The sequence below is a fragment of the Mastacembelus armatus genome, chromosome 13 (assembly GCF_900324485.2).
Source record: "Mastacembelus armatus chromosome 13, fMasArm1.2, whole genome shotgun sequence".
NCBI classification, from domain to species: Eukaryota; Metazoa; Chordata; class Actinopteri; order Synbranchiformes; family Mastacembelidae; genus Mastacembelus; species Mastacembelus armatus.
The window spans coordinates 22,398,567-22,414,714 of NC_046645.1; the positions used below are offsets into that span (position 1 = coordinate 22,398,567).

At 39.0% G+C, this 16,148-nt stretch overlaps 2 protein-coding genes across 2 annotated transcripts; both read right to left on the minus strand.

The window, feature by feature from the left end:
• Positions 1–15: 15 nt before the first annotated feature.
• On the minus strand, positions 16–13,936 carry ddx6 (DEAD (Asp-Glu-Ala-Asp) box helicase 6). The gene is made up of 13 exons (XM_026317962.1): positions 13,814–13,936; positions 12,550–13,154; positions 12,394–12,457; positions 11,809–11,913; positions 10,515–10,644; positions 9,959–10,105; positions 9,696–9,790; positions 9,351–9,602; positions 7,756–7,872; positions 6,621–6,684; positions 5,345–5,446; positions 5,062–5,241; positions 16–3,183 (listed from the first exon to the last, which is right to left on the minus strand). The coding sequence occupies exons 2-12, from the start codon at positions 12,765–12,767 to the stop codon at positions 5,066–5,068; spliced, it is 1,470 nt and encodes a 489-aa protein (XP_026173747.1). The 5' UTR covers positions 12,768–13,154; positions 13,814–13,936; the 3' UTR covers positions 16–3,183; positions 5,062–5,065.
• Positions 13,937–14,208: 272 nt separating this feature from the next.
• On the minus strand, positions 14,209–14,900 carry LOC113134870 (probable ATP-dependent RNA helicase DDX6). Its single transcript, XM_026314425.1, has 2 exons — positions 14,428–14,900; positions 14,209–14,335 (listed from the first exon to the last, which is right to left on the minus strand). Exons 1-2 carry the CDS (start codon positions 14,643–14,645, stop codon positions 14,209–14,211), a joined length of 345 nt encoding a protein of 114 aa, XP_026170210.1. The 5' UTR covers positions 14,646–14,900.
• Between the last annotated feature and the right edge of the window lie 1,248 nt (positions 14,901–16,148).

Here is a 16,148-nt window from a genome sequence, read left to right on the forward strand (position 1 = left end):
GAAAACATCACACAATAAATTCCAGTGAGCTTTATTTTCAACAAAATTTTCAATCATACCCAATTATATTCATGACATCCTTTGAACTCAAGTCATCTGTAAAATTAGCTTCACTGAAAATCTGCCAATTAAATAACGACCAAATTCCAAATAAAAAACTGAACTCAGGCTTTAAATTCTTCACTTAAATGGACTTTTAAAATAAAGTGTACTCCATTTAGACATATCCTTTGTGGGGGTGGGAAAAAAAATTAAATCTAAGGGCAATTTTTCCAACTTTTTTTTTTTTATACCCATTACCATAACTCTGGATCTTTACATCGTGTTATTCTGTTTTGTAACACCTAAATGTTCCTCCCCATGTTATTTTACTGATGCATCAGGTTAGGAAAGAAATCCGTAAAGAACTCCTTTCACATCCTTCAACATAAGTGACAGAAGTGTACACAAAAGCTGCATTATCAAATGTGCCACAACCATCAGAAGAATGAACATGAGCATCAGGGCAGCAAGTGCACTAATTAAACCCTCCCACGATTTTAACAAAAACCTTAAAGAATGAGACAATTTGGTTTAGAATACTATCCAATTAGTCACACAATCGAAAGCAAGATGCTCTTGTCTCAGTCTTTATGGTACTCACTGAGCCACTGGCAGTAAAAACAGCAACCCATCAAAGGCAGAAATACATCCAATCCTCAAGGATCGTCCATTTTAACCTCAAAAACATTTGATGTGGCAGTTGCTGCCAGTAGGCTGACAAGAAACAGACAGCTGCCAAGTGCCTGCAAAATGACATCCCTGTTCGCACAAATTGAATTCAATATAATTTGGAGATTTTTTAAACAACCCCCCCAAAACTAAGCAAAAACAGCCAATTTACATGTACAAGTATTTCAGTGAATTGAGCGAACAGGGATCACAGTCCTAACCAATGAGAAATAAAAGGGCAGATTCTTTAATCTAAATTATCTCTGTTTTAAATAAAAATGACATGTACTTCTCATTGATTGGAACAGCCAAGAGAGCATCTTACCAAGATAAAGGGAGCCCCATTTGCAAAAAGGTCCTGACTGAACAAACAAGTGGTCAGAGAACATTAATGCAAACTGAGGCAGTCATGTAAACAACAAACCCAAAATATCAAAGCCATAAAGGGCAGAGGGGGGAGGGGGGGAGAGAGAGAGAGAGAAGAAAAAAAAAAAAAAAAAAAAAAGCCATAAACTCAGCAGTCTCAGGCGCCCAAGGGTTTTTTTTTTGTTTTTTTAAAACAAGTACTCCCAATTTTGTATTCCTTCATGCCCATTCCCCCTCTGTGCCTATTTTAGTTTATATGTTCTACACCAGACACTTCTCTCCCCTCTAGGCATGATGAGCACACAAAAGGCAGTGCAGTCAGTGTTATTGCCTGGACCCATCTCTCTCTGTGCGTTAAGTGCAGCCGAACCTGCTCAAGTCGTTTTTAAACAAATTGCGTTTTGTTAGCTGTTTTTAGGAAAGCCAGCTAACTTACAATGCACAGAATGGATTCCTGCTACATTTTAGTTCAGATGGTTCATTCTGATGCATTTGGTTAACGTTCTTCAAAAGGGGGAAAAATAAAACCACAGCATCATGCTTAACGTTTGGGAAGTAATGTAGCTGTGCTTAAAGAGCACAGAGAATGACGTAACAGCTATTATCTCCCCCAGAAAACAAATTCTCTGCCAATTCAGCTGCACTGCAGCAAGTTTTACTACAACTACATGATAGAATATTTTCTCTTCCAACAACACCACTCACTATAACTGGAGATCTCCGAGTGTGGCTCAAAGAGTCAGTTTCACAAGTTAAGGCTGGTGACAACAAAGAATTCATTACTCAAAAGCACAAGCTTAACAAAGCCATCTGTCTAGACAATTGTTAACACTGGCAGCAGGAAAATGAGGGCCATTTACGCAACCTTAGCTTAAGTGCAGCTTTGAAGAATTGTACTTAATTTTGGAAGGGCTAACAGATTGCCTCCAAAAACATTTCATGCACAAGGTCATTCAAATGTTTGAGGTTCAAATAAATTCTGCAGTATTTTTAAAACTATAAATAAATTCACAGGCCAATATTGCAGATCAAACAAAATGGCAGTTAAGGAAACAGTCTCCAGTGCTAACAAGAGAGAAAGGGGGAAGCTTTTCAGTTTGTCAGCCAGCCTTTTGAACTTGTTTAAAACAATCTTAAAATGAAGGTATATACACAAGGTGTAAAGAGTGCACCCCACATGTGGGCTGCACATCTCACAGGCTTAAGTATGGCCATCCATAGGAAGGTGAAACACAGAACAAAATAAAAGTTCCCTCCAATTTAAAGCCACCAAATCAGGAATCCTTGTGACTCATGGTGTTGTGAGGCTGCTTATTTTTTTTCTTAGTGTTCTGTTACTGAAGACAGGAAGGGCTCTGGGTCTTTTAGAAGCACAAGCTTCATCACAAGCAAGTGGACAGCCTGGCTAACTCTTGGAAAAAAAAAAATCCAGCATCTCTGTCCATGGAAAAATCCAAGTTTGTCCTCATTTGTCAGCCAGACTCAAGTGCAGCTCAGCCAGAAAAAAGAACTCAGACCAGCATGCCTCCTAATTTTCTCCGCTCCTTGCAAACAGATGACCCAACCAAAAACAGTTATGAATTCACCTATGTGGTCAGGCATTAAATTAGTGTAACAACAATTTCTCAAATCAGGTGAATTTCTGAATCAGGCGAGTGTGTGCTATGAAGTATGCAAGGTGGTGGATAATGAAGGGTTATTACTTAAAGAGTTGAACTGCTTATTAAGGCACTTGGTACAAACTGGTTAAAACTTCCAAAATAAAACAGATGGAGAATGGAGGGTGTCGTACAGGGGTCTGTTGGTGCTGGCCTCGTGTCACTGGTGGATATGAGTCATCACAATGTGCACTGATATTTTCAACTTGGTCCCATGCTTTCATCCTGGTACTTATTTCTTCAGTTCGTGGTGGTGCAGCAACACAGCCCTATAAGAAGGCAAATGAGTTCTTCCAAAAAATGGCCATCAAAATATACATTCCTTATGGTGGCATCCAAAAAAGGAAGACAGACAAAGTGTACATTTATTTCCAAAAAAAAAAAAAAAAAATCCAAGACTGGGGGGAGGGATGAAAAAGGTACAAAGGGGAATTGAGGATGGATCGATCTGTAAAGAGAAAAGAGTGAAATTAAGTTAGACCAGACTACTTGAATCATTTTGTTAAGGTCCTCAATTTTCATTAAATTTCAATTCACACTCAAGAGTAGTCTAGGCTGTTCACGCATGTTCCAGATCAATGCACTTATTCCATGCTTTAATTTCATACAATTTAGCCACTGCATACAGGAAACCTCGGTATAATTATAATGAAAGATTAAAGACAAAATGTAAACAAGATGCTACTAAATCTCAACCACATAATGTATGTTGAATCATTCCTCTTTGCTTCTGTTACAATAGCCAATAATTGCTGAACCTATCCAACTACATTTAAGATGAATTGCTTTTTGAGAACTATACCATACATTACCTTTGGTTACAGATATTGTGATAAATCGTAAATGTCTATTGTCACATCTCTGCAACTTAACCAGAGACTGAGCTAAACCTACTCTCTAAAATACTGACTGAACCAAGTATTTTTCCACAACTCAGTGACAACTTTTCTAAAGGAAGAAATGAGCCAATCACATTGCCAGTTTCATTAATTGCATAGTCCCAAGTTTCTTTCAGATCATATGAATTAAGCTCACAAACTATCATGGTACTGAATTAAGACCTCCAGTATATGGACAAAGACAGCGCTGCAAAGTACAGCACATCAGATCATTTTCAGACATATTTAATATGCAATATTTAATGGCCTACAAAGGCCCAAAAAAAAAAAAAAAATTTGACTTCTCTTTCCAAAGAGAAGTCCTGAATACGAGATGAATATGAATAATACCATATGACATTTTCAACACCCGCAAAGCCATCAGTATCGCTGATGACACCTCCCACCCCTCCTGCCTTCAGGGAGACATTACCAGAGCCTCCGGGCCTGCTCCACAAGACTTGTAAACAGCTACATCCACCAGGCTGTAAGGATGTTGAACTCTGTCCACTACCTCCCCCCTCTGCCCCTGGACTTTAACACCACACATTGTAGATGATGAGACTACCTCAGCCATTGCCACACATGGCCACTGTAACTGTTGCACATAAGTTATTGCACTTGCAAACACTTTACTTTTTTAAACTTTAAATAACTGTCTTCTGTTTTGCACTTTATTGCAATCATTGCACAAACTGCTGCTGTTAGTATTTGCACCATTATGCTCCATTCCAGTGTGCAGTTCAATACTGCTCCGTTTCTCATGCACCTTTCATATTTTGCACACTACTGCTTTCACTGCTACACTGTACCAGGGTTTTACACAGACTCTTATTGTATTTAACTTATAATGTACTTGGCAATGTATTGTATTGAATATAGTTTAGTGTATACTATTCCATTTGTATCTTCACTATGACTTTCTATTTTTAATACTACTTATTTAGTCTATTTTTAGTGCAATTTTATTACATGTTCAAGTCATCTTGATCATTCCTGCAGCTGGTGTTTGGCTCAAGCACTTTTCAGGTAAAACACTCTTTGGGTAGGGTTTAACAGTTTCCTAATTGCAAAACTGTAGCATTCACTGCACAGAAACACCTGCAGTTTTAGAGCATGTGGAGTTAATTATGCTCATTTTCCTACATCATTCCTGTCTTACTGTAGACAGTCTGTCTTGTTTAATGTAACATTTTTCACAGGGGCAATTTTTACTTGGCACAGCAGTCTTTTAATGATTAAGTTGCATTCGGATGTGCCAGAATGCTATACTAAAACCTAATGCTCGACATTGATAAAATCTTTTTTTTTTTTTTAAACTTTGGCTTGTGTGTTAAAACAGTTCAGCTGACATCAAAAGACAAGGAGAAACAGAAACAGTTTAATCATCCTAATATTATCCTGAAAGATTAAGCATTTGTGTGAACCAGCCATCAATGTGTACTCACTGGCTCATGGCTTGACTTCTTCACCACTCTCACTGTGGTATTCTGCCACATATAAGCTCTTGTCAATGATGCCAGGGATGGGCTTGATCTCTGTTCCAAGCTGCTCCTCAATACCTTTCAGGTTGAAGCGATCATCGTAAGTGATGAGATTGATGGCTAGACCCAAGTGTCCAAAGCGGCCTGGATATGAAGAACAGTTTAAGTTACAGATTTTTATTTGCTAATAAAAAAAAATCTTTGCACAGGAGGCTTTGCATAGAAAAACAACTACAATGGGTCTTACCAGATCTACCGATGCGATGAAGGTATGTCTCTCCCAGCTTGGGAAAGTCAAAATTGATCACAACATTCACAGCTTGAATGTCAATTCCTCTTGTGAAGAGGTCTAGAAGAAAAGCAAGAACTCAAAAACCTACACTAACATTGTACATCTCAAAGCTCAATGTTAACAGAATATCTTCAGGAAAACAAGCAGTAGTTCAAGCCAGGAGGGAAAAAAATAAAATTAAAAAAAACTAACTAAACCACATTGTTCTATTAGTCACCACCATGACTGCAAGAAACATGGACACACCAGCATAGAGAGCCTTAACATTAACCAACAAGGCCCAATAAAAGTATGTGCATACGCAACATGTGCTGTCACAATTATGCAGCACATGTTGCCAACTCCCACAATTCTATTATGGTAGCAAAACCTTCCATTGCTCAAGACTAAGGTGAAACAAACAGCTCCCACAGCAACATGAAACCACTTTGGACAAAGTGTGGCACCACATTCAGCTTTGATAACTGTACTCAGGATGACCGACTAAACTTTCAAAAACATTTGCATTGTTCCATGATCAGGAAGAGGAACCCAAGGACATTGTTGCTAACAAGTTTTGTTTATATCTCTATGGTCCTTTAATGGCATCCTATTTGCAAGCACTGCCAGAGAATTACTTTCAGTTTTAAAGTTTCACATTCCAATCTGCACTAGAATGATGCAGCAATCAGGTTGTCACTGCAACAACATTCCCCATTGTGCATACACACTAAAGGCTTTTATGTTTTGGAAGAGAAGGTATCTGACCACTTGGATGAGTTAAGCACCTTACACATGTGCTGTACTCACTGCAGGGTTGGGAACTGAGTCAGAACCATTAGCTCAGCACTGATGTGTCATCACAAATCCTCTAAACAAGAACTACAACTCTGAACAGAAGCCAATAAACACATTTGTTTTAGACAAATATCGCATCTCTTGCAGTTCAGACACATTTTGTTGGGGAATCTAGGTCAGCTGTAATCTGGACATGCTTTTGAAAACAGGGTTGACATTCAAATCATTTGCACTTTAATGTTCTGCTTGTTCACTGCTCTCAAAATCTGAGCAGTGAACATTTTCGCTCTCCAGTGGAAAATAATGGCTTGTATTTTCACAGAGCAAGTTTGATGGTGGTAGTGATGTGTAGACGGTGTCAGAAGATGTGTGTTCCAACTAAACAGCTTGTAGAGTATTTCGCCATTCTACCTGTAAAATGCAGCAGATGCTCACATACAGTTCTACCACTTACCAGTGCAGACAAGGTTCCGACACAAGCCATTTCTGAAGTCGTGGAACACACGGTTGCGATGCTCCTGAAGGGCAGAAAGAACAGTGCATTTAGATGCCACACTCAGTCACAAAAAGGCATCCACTTCACATACAAGCAAGATTATACAGCAGCTGTCATATCTAAAGCTCATATGAGCTGTGGATGTACAGTAACCTTATTGCAGAGTACTGTCAAGTGTAGCACCATTATTAAAGACTATAAAAGCCAACTATATAAAGTAAAGTAAAAACTGAGCTGCAAGGTAAATATATTTCATGTCTTCAAGACAAAAATATTTATTGACAAGACAGTCCAAAAGCTGGTGTCTGCATGCTGTCCAGTTACCCAGGCATCAACAGGACTGTTTCATTAGGGGGAAACTGGCAGTGGCAGCAGCACTCAGAAATAGAGCACTGGTGTGAACTGTACTTGCATGGACAAGTGTGAACACACACACACCTCTAATCCACACACAATATTAGCAGCTGTTCTGTGGCCACCTGTGTATTTCGGTCTTAATCTGGTAAACAAGTACTGTATTTTTCCAGACTTTTTTTTTTTTTTTTTTTTTAATTCCTCCGCCTTGTCATGCACCTTATATAGTGAGGTAACATATGTGCATTTTTACAGTAATTCTGTCACAGTCACTAGTGTTAGATGACATTCTTGACTCAGTGAACAAAAGGCTTATGTTCACACTAAACTAACTCCCTGGGCAAAAAGTGAAAATGTCACCCAAAAGAAACAGCTATTCTGCACATTTCAAGCTGCAAGTAAAGTATGCAGCTGAAAGAAAGTTTGGAGTGTCAGCATTCAGACATCCTTAGAGAAGAGGACACGTCATTTCATCGCCCCCACCCCAACATTGGCAGTTGTTTAATGGTACGTGCATGGATGAATGAACGAACCGTACTTCTGTTTGTTGTTATACCTAGCCTACATTCTCTATAGGCTCATTTATACTATAATTAGAAATATGACTTATACAACAAAGCGAGTTATACATGTTTTTTTGTTGTTCAACAATGCTGCTTTTGCTAAAAGCAACATACTCCGGTTTGACTTATAGCCCAGAAAAAAAAAAAATATTTCTGAGGCAGTCCTTTAAACTGACCTGTCTCATCTTGGCATGAATATAGAAACACGAATAACCAAGCTGGGAGATCTTCTTGGCAAGGAGCTCCACTCTCTGAGAGGAGTTGCAAAAGATGATAGACTGGTTGATCTGGAGCTGGAAAAACAAAACAAAAACTAAACACCAACCATATTGAAGCTTTGAAATGTTTGAATAGCCAGCTATTTGTTTTTAAGTATCTAAGGGCCTGAATTTTACACACAAAATGTTTTTTGAATGACAGATCTCAAATTTGGGAGAATACAGCAATCCTGCAATAACCCTTTACAATGTCCAATACAACATAAAAACACAGAATTGACTGGCAAATACTCTTTAGGCAACAGTGTGTGTTATTTATGTGAGACCCACATTCCACAGACTCAGGACCTGATCACACTCTTCCCACTCTCTCCAGACTTGGTGTTTATGCTCTGGTCAGGGACAGTTGTGAGAAATTTCATGAATAAACCTGTTAGCCACACATTACTCACATTTCAATGTTTCACCTATGATCAGTACACTTAACGTACGACACAGACGCTTAAACTCTAGTTGCCATTCAATTCATGTCCAGGTCAAATTTTTTAGCTGATCAATTGCACTCCATTACAGTCTTACTTAAGCTATAGATACGCTGCAGACGACCAACTCACAGGGCATTCTCGCTGTACTTATGCCTACCTTGAATAAGACATGCTCTTTTCTCATGAAAGAAGCCATATTTTTATTTATTTATTTTTTAAATACAGCCATCTCTCTGGCCATTAAAGGGTTCTTGAACATGGACAGCGTGTGGAACATCAGCATGCTTGCAAACACTAGAAGCTGGTGATACAGGTGCCTGCACCACCTCTCTTACGCTTGCCTATGCCTCTTGCAGCTTTTGCACAGCAAGGCATCTTGTGATAAGCAGTTGGCAATCAAAATCGGAATGAGCGGCAGCGGATGGCTGCCTGTACAACGCAGACAGTGCTAGTCAGCAGTTAGATGGGGTTTAACTGGCAGTTGAGCGGAACGGATATGATTGGGCGGGGACAGGGTGGGAGCAGAACGGGAATTAAACGACGTCGGTGCCGTGTTAGTGAGGGGGTAATTAGCAGTGGTCAATGAGCGTAAGTGACTCAGGTGTTAAACGGGACCTTCAGGAATGGATCCTTAGTCAAACGACAATGATCGGCCGAGACATTTTGCCTCCTAACTCACTCCCAGTGAACTGTCCTGTTCATGCTGTTGCTGCTTAACTTCTGTCCCATTCCCTAAACACTTCTGCGCTTCCCAACCCATTCCCACTCTACTGGCACTCTTATAGATAGAAGAGTTTGAGCAGGTTCAAAGACAACTCCAAATATCCTGCTCTTGCCAATTGAGGCCATTTCGTTTCCAATCAAAGCTGCCCCAAAGCTGTCTTTTCTCATGGGAACGCCCAAAAGTTCGAGGTGGAGAGTAGAGCAGGGGTCTGTGGAATGTGGGTCTAAAGCATTCATTCACATTAAATACCTGCAGTTAGTATGACCTTTCACACTGCTGTTTTTATGAAGCAGCTGAAGTTATTAAAATGGGAAGAACCACAAGTGCACAAAGGCAACACTTACCCTGGAGAACAAGGTGTTAAGGCAATGGACTTTTTGCCTTTCAGTTACGTAAGCATAATACTGAGTCACACCCTTCAGTGTAAGCTCCTCCATTAGGTTGATCTCATAGGGTTTCTGTAAGTGAGCATTCATAAACTTCTGAACGCTGAGAGGGAAGGTTGCAGAATAAAGCAGAATCTGCCTTTGTTTGGACAGGAAGCCCAGTATTTCCTCCATCATGACCACAAAGTCCTGAGACAGGAGCTTGTCAGCCTGTTCAGAGTGAGAGGGGTGGGCATAATGAGAACTGTCAACTTTTAATCATAATGGTTTATTAAGAAAAAGTAATTGAATTATCAAACTCACTTCATCCAGAACAATCATCTGCACTTGATTGACTTTTGCCACTCCTTTCTTGATAAGGTCCAATATCCTCCCAGGAGTGGCAATGACCACATGTACTGAAAAATAAACATTCAAGAAAACAAAACATATACTTAAACAATTCCTGTTATTCTGTTCAGTGTAGTGTTGTGAATATAAAGGATTATGTCCATCACATCAGCAATGGGCAGATAAAAACATATCTTGATATAAGGGGAACAATTTCTGTAAACTATGGAGTTTACCCGTTTCATCAAGTCTCATGATGTCATCACGTAGATTGGTTCCACCCGTGGTTGCCATTACCTTCACTCCTCCCATGTGTTTGCTGACCTGGATACATATTTGGCTTACTTGCAAAGCCAGTTCTCTGGTGGGCACTATGACCAAAGCTGAAAAGACAGGAAACATAGCTGTGAGTTTAACTCAATCTGAACATGCCTATGTCTAGACTCCTGAAAGTTGTTTTAATGGTTTTGGAAAAGTTATGAAGTCACAATGCTAGGTTAGTGATGTGCTGGAAAATTACAGTGGCAAAAGAAAGTTGACCTATTTTTTTTTAAATAAATAGAGCTAAAAATTTATAAATTAACCATTTCATTTTCACATACAACCAATATGCAACTGATGTAGCATGACAATGGCCATTAGCGATTAGCAGTGGCAGATATTTTATTTTCACTATGTGGTTTTGTTCTGTTTTATTTTCATCCCTATTCCCTTGAACAGTGACTGAAATTAAAATCAAGGATCAACCTTTTAACACTTGCTGTGCACAAGGTGCCAACAAAGAGCTCTGACCTTGTATGCAGTCCTTCTTCAGGTCAATGCGTTCAAGTAAGGGAATGAGGTAGGCTCCACTCTTTCCCGTGCCATTCTTGGCTCTGGCCAAAATATCCCTTCCTGACAGTGCAATGGGAATACTTTCCTCCTATGCAAAAAAAATTAACAGTTAAGCACAGAATACTCCATACACCTACCAAAAACAGTCCAAAGACATGCCAGTTCACTGACCACTTGAAAATGCTCTAAGTGAATGGTTTTTATGTGTCAGCCTTGTAACAGACATGTTGACTTGCCTGGGGTGTCGACTCCCCCCCAATACCAATTCACTTTGTCTTCCCCACTTACACCCTCATCCGAGATGTTATCTCCCAGGTTCCGATTGAACAAACCAGAACCGGGTAATCAGCAGTGGATAGAGCAGGGATAGTTGAAAAACCAACAGGACAGAGGCCCTTGATTGGACACCCCTGATATAGAATATTAGGTTTTGTGGCTGCATTTTTGGCACCTAAAAAATTATGTTTTAACAAACCATGTTTAAAGATTTGCTGCCAAAATTTGGTCACTTAAATAACATGTATAGTGACTGGATAAAAACCAATTTGTAAAGCCACATATCTCCAGATGACCCCGATTATGCTGCTAAATGTTCTGGGTCAAATACATTTTTGGTAAGTCCACTGCTGATTCAGACTACTAATGCTAATAGTAGCACACTAATATCCTCAATCATAATGCTAGCATGAATAATGTTTAACACGTTCACTGATTTTGTTGAACATTTGATCATTTGTTTAACAATTGATAAGATGCACTGAACATTGCACAACTGAGGCAGGTGGGAAGGTGAATTTGAACAAAAGGTTTGACCTGATGAGGATACAGAGGGCAAGTCAGGTGTCCCAGCAGTAAATACTAAAATTTTCTGGAAACCACAAATATCTGTACAGAATTGGGCCAATACAGAATAATACCAGAGAAAAATAATTCAGCCTTGAACTAAACACCACAACTATAGTTTATCACATGAAATCCTGCTTACATGTTAGTGATACATAATCATTTAATGTGTGAGTGACTATCAAAAACTAGTGGGCTGTAATTATTTTCATTAACTAATAAGCATATCATTTGACTTTAATTTCATAAAAGGTATTGAACATTTTCATGAAGTGTCAAGTAAAGGCACGAGAATGGCTTCCAGGATGTGAAGTTACAAAACTATAATTATCAAACCAGGCTCTTGAGCATAAAAACAAATTTGTCTAGGCTCTGAAAAGGAATCATATACGAGATGTACTTCATGTACCTGGATTGGAGATGGCTTCTCCCAACCCATCTCAAAGATTCCCATGAGCAGCTCCCTCTTCAGGCAATAATCTTCAAACTCATTGCCTTTTGTTGCAGTCACATCCTGCAATGGTCAAAAATTATGCAAGTCAGTTCATTTGCATTTGGTTGACAAAATGTAAACAAAAACAGTTGCAATGTTGGTCATTAAGGTTAATTAAAAATGAAAGAGGAGAACATAATTACACACAAAATGTGTATTAAAGTGTTAATTACAAGATGTTACATTAACATTAATTGGATCAGAACAGCAAGTTCAAAAGAAGATGAATACATAAGTTTTATTAGATTATGTTGTGAATGTGTTGCATGTCATAAAAACATGCCAAGCTCAGAGTTTTAGTGGCAATTTCTTTGACATGCAAAACGTCAGTAGGCACCAGGACAACTCCCTGACAATTTGATAAATAAATACAAACTTCTAAAAAATAAATACTTTAATAATGACAAGAAAGGATCAGTCAAGAGTCAAGTAAATCAAGTATATACACTTTCTACTTTTAAACTGGATGACTTTTATCCTAATAAGACGAGAGGTACCAACCGACGTTTTCATCCTCATGTCTTTTGGGGGCAATTTCAAATTTTTCTTCCAGTCATCTCCAGGCCTGTGGAGGGCAAAGAATTAACAGTAATAACTGTGCCAACATGCAGAGACTCTGAAGTCCAAAAACTTGTATTTTTCTAATGAAAAGCTTACTTGATGACAGCGTTAGTTGCAGGGGCCAGCTGAGAGCTACCATTGTTGATTGTGCCTTTTATCTGGTTAAGCTGCTGCTGCTGCTGCTGTTGTTGTTGTTGTTGAGGGCCTCCTCCACCTCCACCTGGTGCTCCAGCAGGCTTCACTGAGCCTCTTAGCTGTCCATTCTGGCTAGACAAGCCCAAAATCACTGGGTTCTCCGTCCTGGCAGTACTCATGTTTAGTCGTTTACACTGTGGCAATGCCTATGTCAACTCGTAAGTGTCTTTGATATGAGTTGCTCTGCTGGGACCCCTTGAATTCAGACTGTCCTTCCGTCTAGAGACTGTTCTTAATTATCCAAACGTAAACTGTTCAAATCCCTTGTCTTCGATATTGTTTCTGGAACGTCAAGTGTCAAGAAACAAATTCCTTTTGTCAATTTTTGTTAGGTTTCTAAGCATAGATTTCTTTAGGAAATTAGGGCTAAGCATAGATGTAATCTACTGTTCTCTGGACAACCATACAGCAGGAGGGCTTAGCTAACAAGTAGTGGCCGACTGTTCAGCTAGCCATATTGCTTAGCCTAGCTGAGCCGCCGCGTCCGTTCTCAGGTCTTTCCAACTCTGAAACGTAAGATACACAACGTTACAACACAAAACTGTTACTCTATGAAACATACACACATGAGAGAACATAGTGTCATGTATTTAAACAACAAACGAACTTATCGAGTCGATATCTAGCCGAACATTAGCTGTGACAACAGATATCTGGCCTGCGTCAAAGTTAGCCGACTCAACAGTGACTGTTAATGTTGTGTGGTTAACCTTTACCAAAATGACCAAATAAATCCGACATCAGTTGTACAGTTACCGCATTCCAGTGTTCAAACACCCAAATCCATGACTTTTTATCTGTTCAACCAACTAGCAGAGCGCTAGCCTTAGCTATCAACCTGCTAGGTTAGCCTCCGATGTTTGGGCAACTACCACGGAAAGCTTTAGCCTAATGCTAACGTTGTACCTCTGTGGTCTCCAGCGATGATACCAGAGTCGGTATGTTATCGTGTTAGTGCCAATAATAGTTCACATAATAGTTCTCTAGGTTATCTTACAAACAAGACCAAAGAACAACCAAAGCGACTGCCGTGCTAGGTCTGCTAACAAGCTAACGATGACGAAATAACAGTCATCGCTAACTGCAAAAAGTCACCACGAAATAACTGGATATTTGACACACAGTCGCCCACGCGTACACATGGTTTAGATTTATGCGTATTTACCTTGAGTCACTGAAAACAACCCGTTCACTGTGCGGTTTCTGAAAGGTGAAATCAATTTCTAGCTGACTACGAAAGAGCCTTGTCAACCAGCGGTTCAAGATGGCTTCCACTCGTATTTGAACCCCCTCCCCCTCCAGCTAATCAGCTGAGTTCATTTCAAAATCAATTATTTCCTTAAAGGTCCAAATAAGCTTTGACACTACCTGTCGTTGCTGCATCTATCGAGCCCGAGTCTTTGTTGGTATTGTTTTTATTGTGTCAGGAGTTGAATAAGTTAGTGATTGCACTATGGAAACTCTGGCGTATCTAGAGCATACTCATTATTATTAATTTATGTAATGACGTTTTTGGAAATGATGGACTACAAATTCTTTCAGATGTAATGGTCTCTAATGCTAGTAAGCATTCTTCCTGTTATTTCTAACAGGATGGGCAGGGTTGGGCAGCTCATCACCTAACTGGATATTTGAATGCAAACAAGTTTTCTCATCCTTTATTTTTTTCTTCCAGTCATCTCCAGGCCTGTGGAGGGCAAAGAATTAACAGTAATAACTGTGCCAACATGCAGAGACTCTGAAGTCCAAAAACTTGTATTTTTCTAATGAAAAGCTTACTTGATGACAGCGTTAGTTGCAGGGGCCAGCTGAGAGCTACCATTGTTGATTGTGCCTTTTATCTGGTTAAGCTGCTGCTGCTGCTGCTGTTGTTGTTGTTGTTGAGGGCCTCCTCCACCTCCACCTGGTGCTCCAGCAGGCTTCACTGAGCCTCTTAGCTGTCCATTCTGGCTAGACAAGCCCAAAATCACTGGGTTCTCCGTCCTGGCAGTACTCATGTTTAGTCGTTTACACTGTGGCAATGCCTATGTCAACTCGTAAGTGTCTTTGATATGAGTTGCTCTGCTGGGACCCCTTGAATTCAGACTGTCCTTCCGTCTAGAGACTGTTCTTAATTATCCAAACGTAAACTGTTCAAATCCCTTGTCTTCGATATTGTTTCTGGAACGTCAAGTGTCAAGAAACAAATTCCTTTTGTCAATTTTTATTAGGTTTCTAATCATAGATTTCTTTAGGAAATTAGGGCTAAGCATAGATGTCATTTGAAAAGATGTTATTTACAATTTAGTTTCAGAAAAAACATGCTGCCATCTTGCAGGATGCCTTAGATCTTGCAGTGTTTTCAGACTTCAAGACTGCTCTTGATCGTGTTAATTGTAAGATAATGTAGTCAAAGGGTCTGCTTATGGAGATTGTTCATCTGATCCTATCAAATACAACATCAAGGTCCCCTGAAGTTCTATATGAGGACCTTTACAGTGTAGTGTCCTTATTTTACCAGAAAGTCCCATTGAGATAAAAAATATTTTTCAGTAAGGAGACCTGGTCAATGTAGCAGCCATATAAATTCAAAACAATTCAAAATGGAACATATACTCCAATCAATATGTTTTCCATGAAATGACACGGTGACCTTTCAGGAAAAACAACTACATGCCTTAATCAACACACTTTTTATGACATTTAAATTCTTTGTTGCATATAAATATATCCAAATTCAGATCTTTCTGCAAGTTATCCCATAATAGGAAATTTAGTTTTCCCTAAAACTATGAAACTGTTTGGACTGTTTTAGCTGCTATATAAATAATATGCCTTTTTGTAGTAAGTCAAACATAAATGTATACAGGCCATGCGATTTTGTATTCATGCAAACAGACAAAGGAAGTTGCTGACTGATGCACAGATGTTATATTAGGTACATGGTTGACCGCATCCCCTTTGCATCTCTGCATGCATTTCTCTATAATCACTGACTCCTGTCAACCTATTGCAATTGCAAATTGAGAAAAAAACATTAGAAAATAATTGATACATTTTGGAATTGACTTAGACTTAACCTTGACTTTAAAGATACAAGTTTTAAAAAGTTATTATAATTATGTTTTATCTCTCTCTTTTATTTATTTTACAGTGTAAAGCAACAAGATAGGAATTTAATGTGCTTTCTTGTTGTGTTCTGTTGATATAAAATTAAATTTCCCCTGCTGCCATTCTAGTGGCAAATTCAAGCTGTTAAAACAGATTATACAGATTATGTTTCTGCATCATTATTATTATGATAATAAATCACAATGCCTAAAAATGACAATAGTAAAGTATTGCCCTCAAATTACAGGTCTTATACAGTTGGGGTTTAGGAAACTGCGTAAGAGCATCTTGTTGACTTTTTTCATTATATTCATCCTGGGAACCAAATAGCTACAGTAATTGACAAGCTCACGGCTCTGACCAGTGCCCCTAAGTATCTCCAAGATACTTAGGTTAAATGAACATAACAG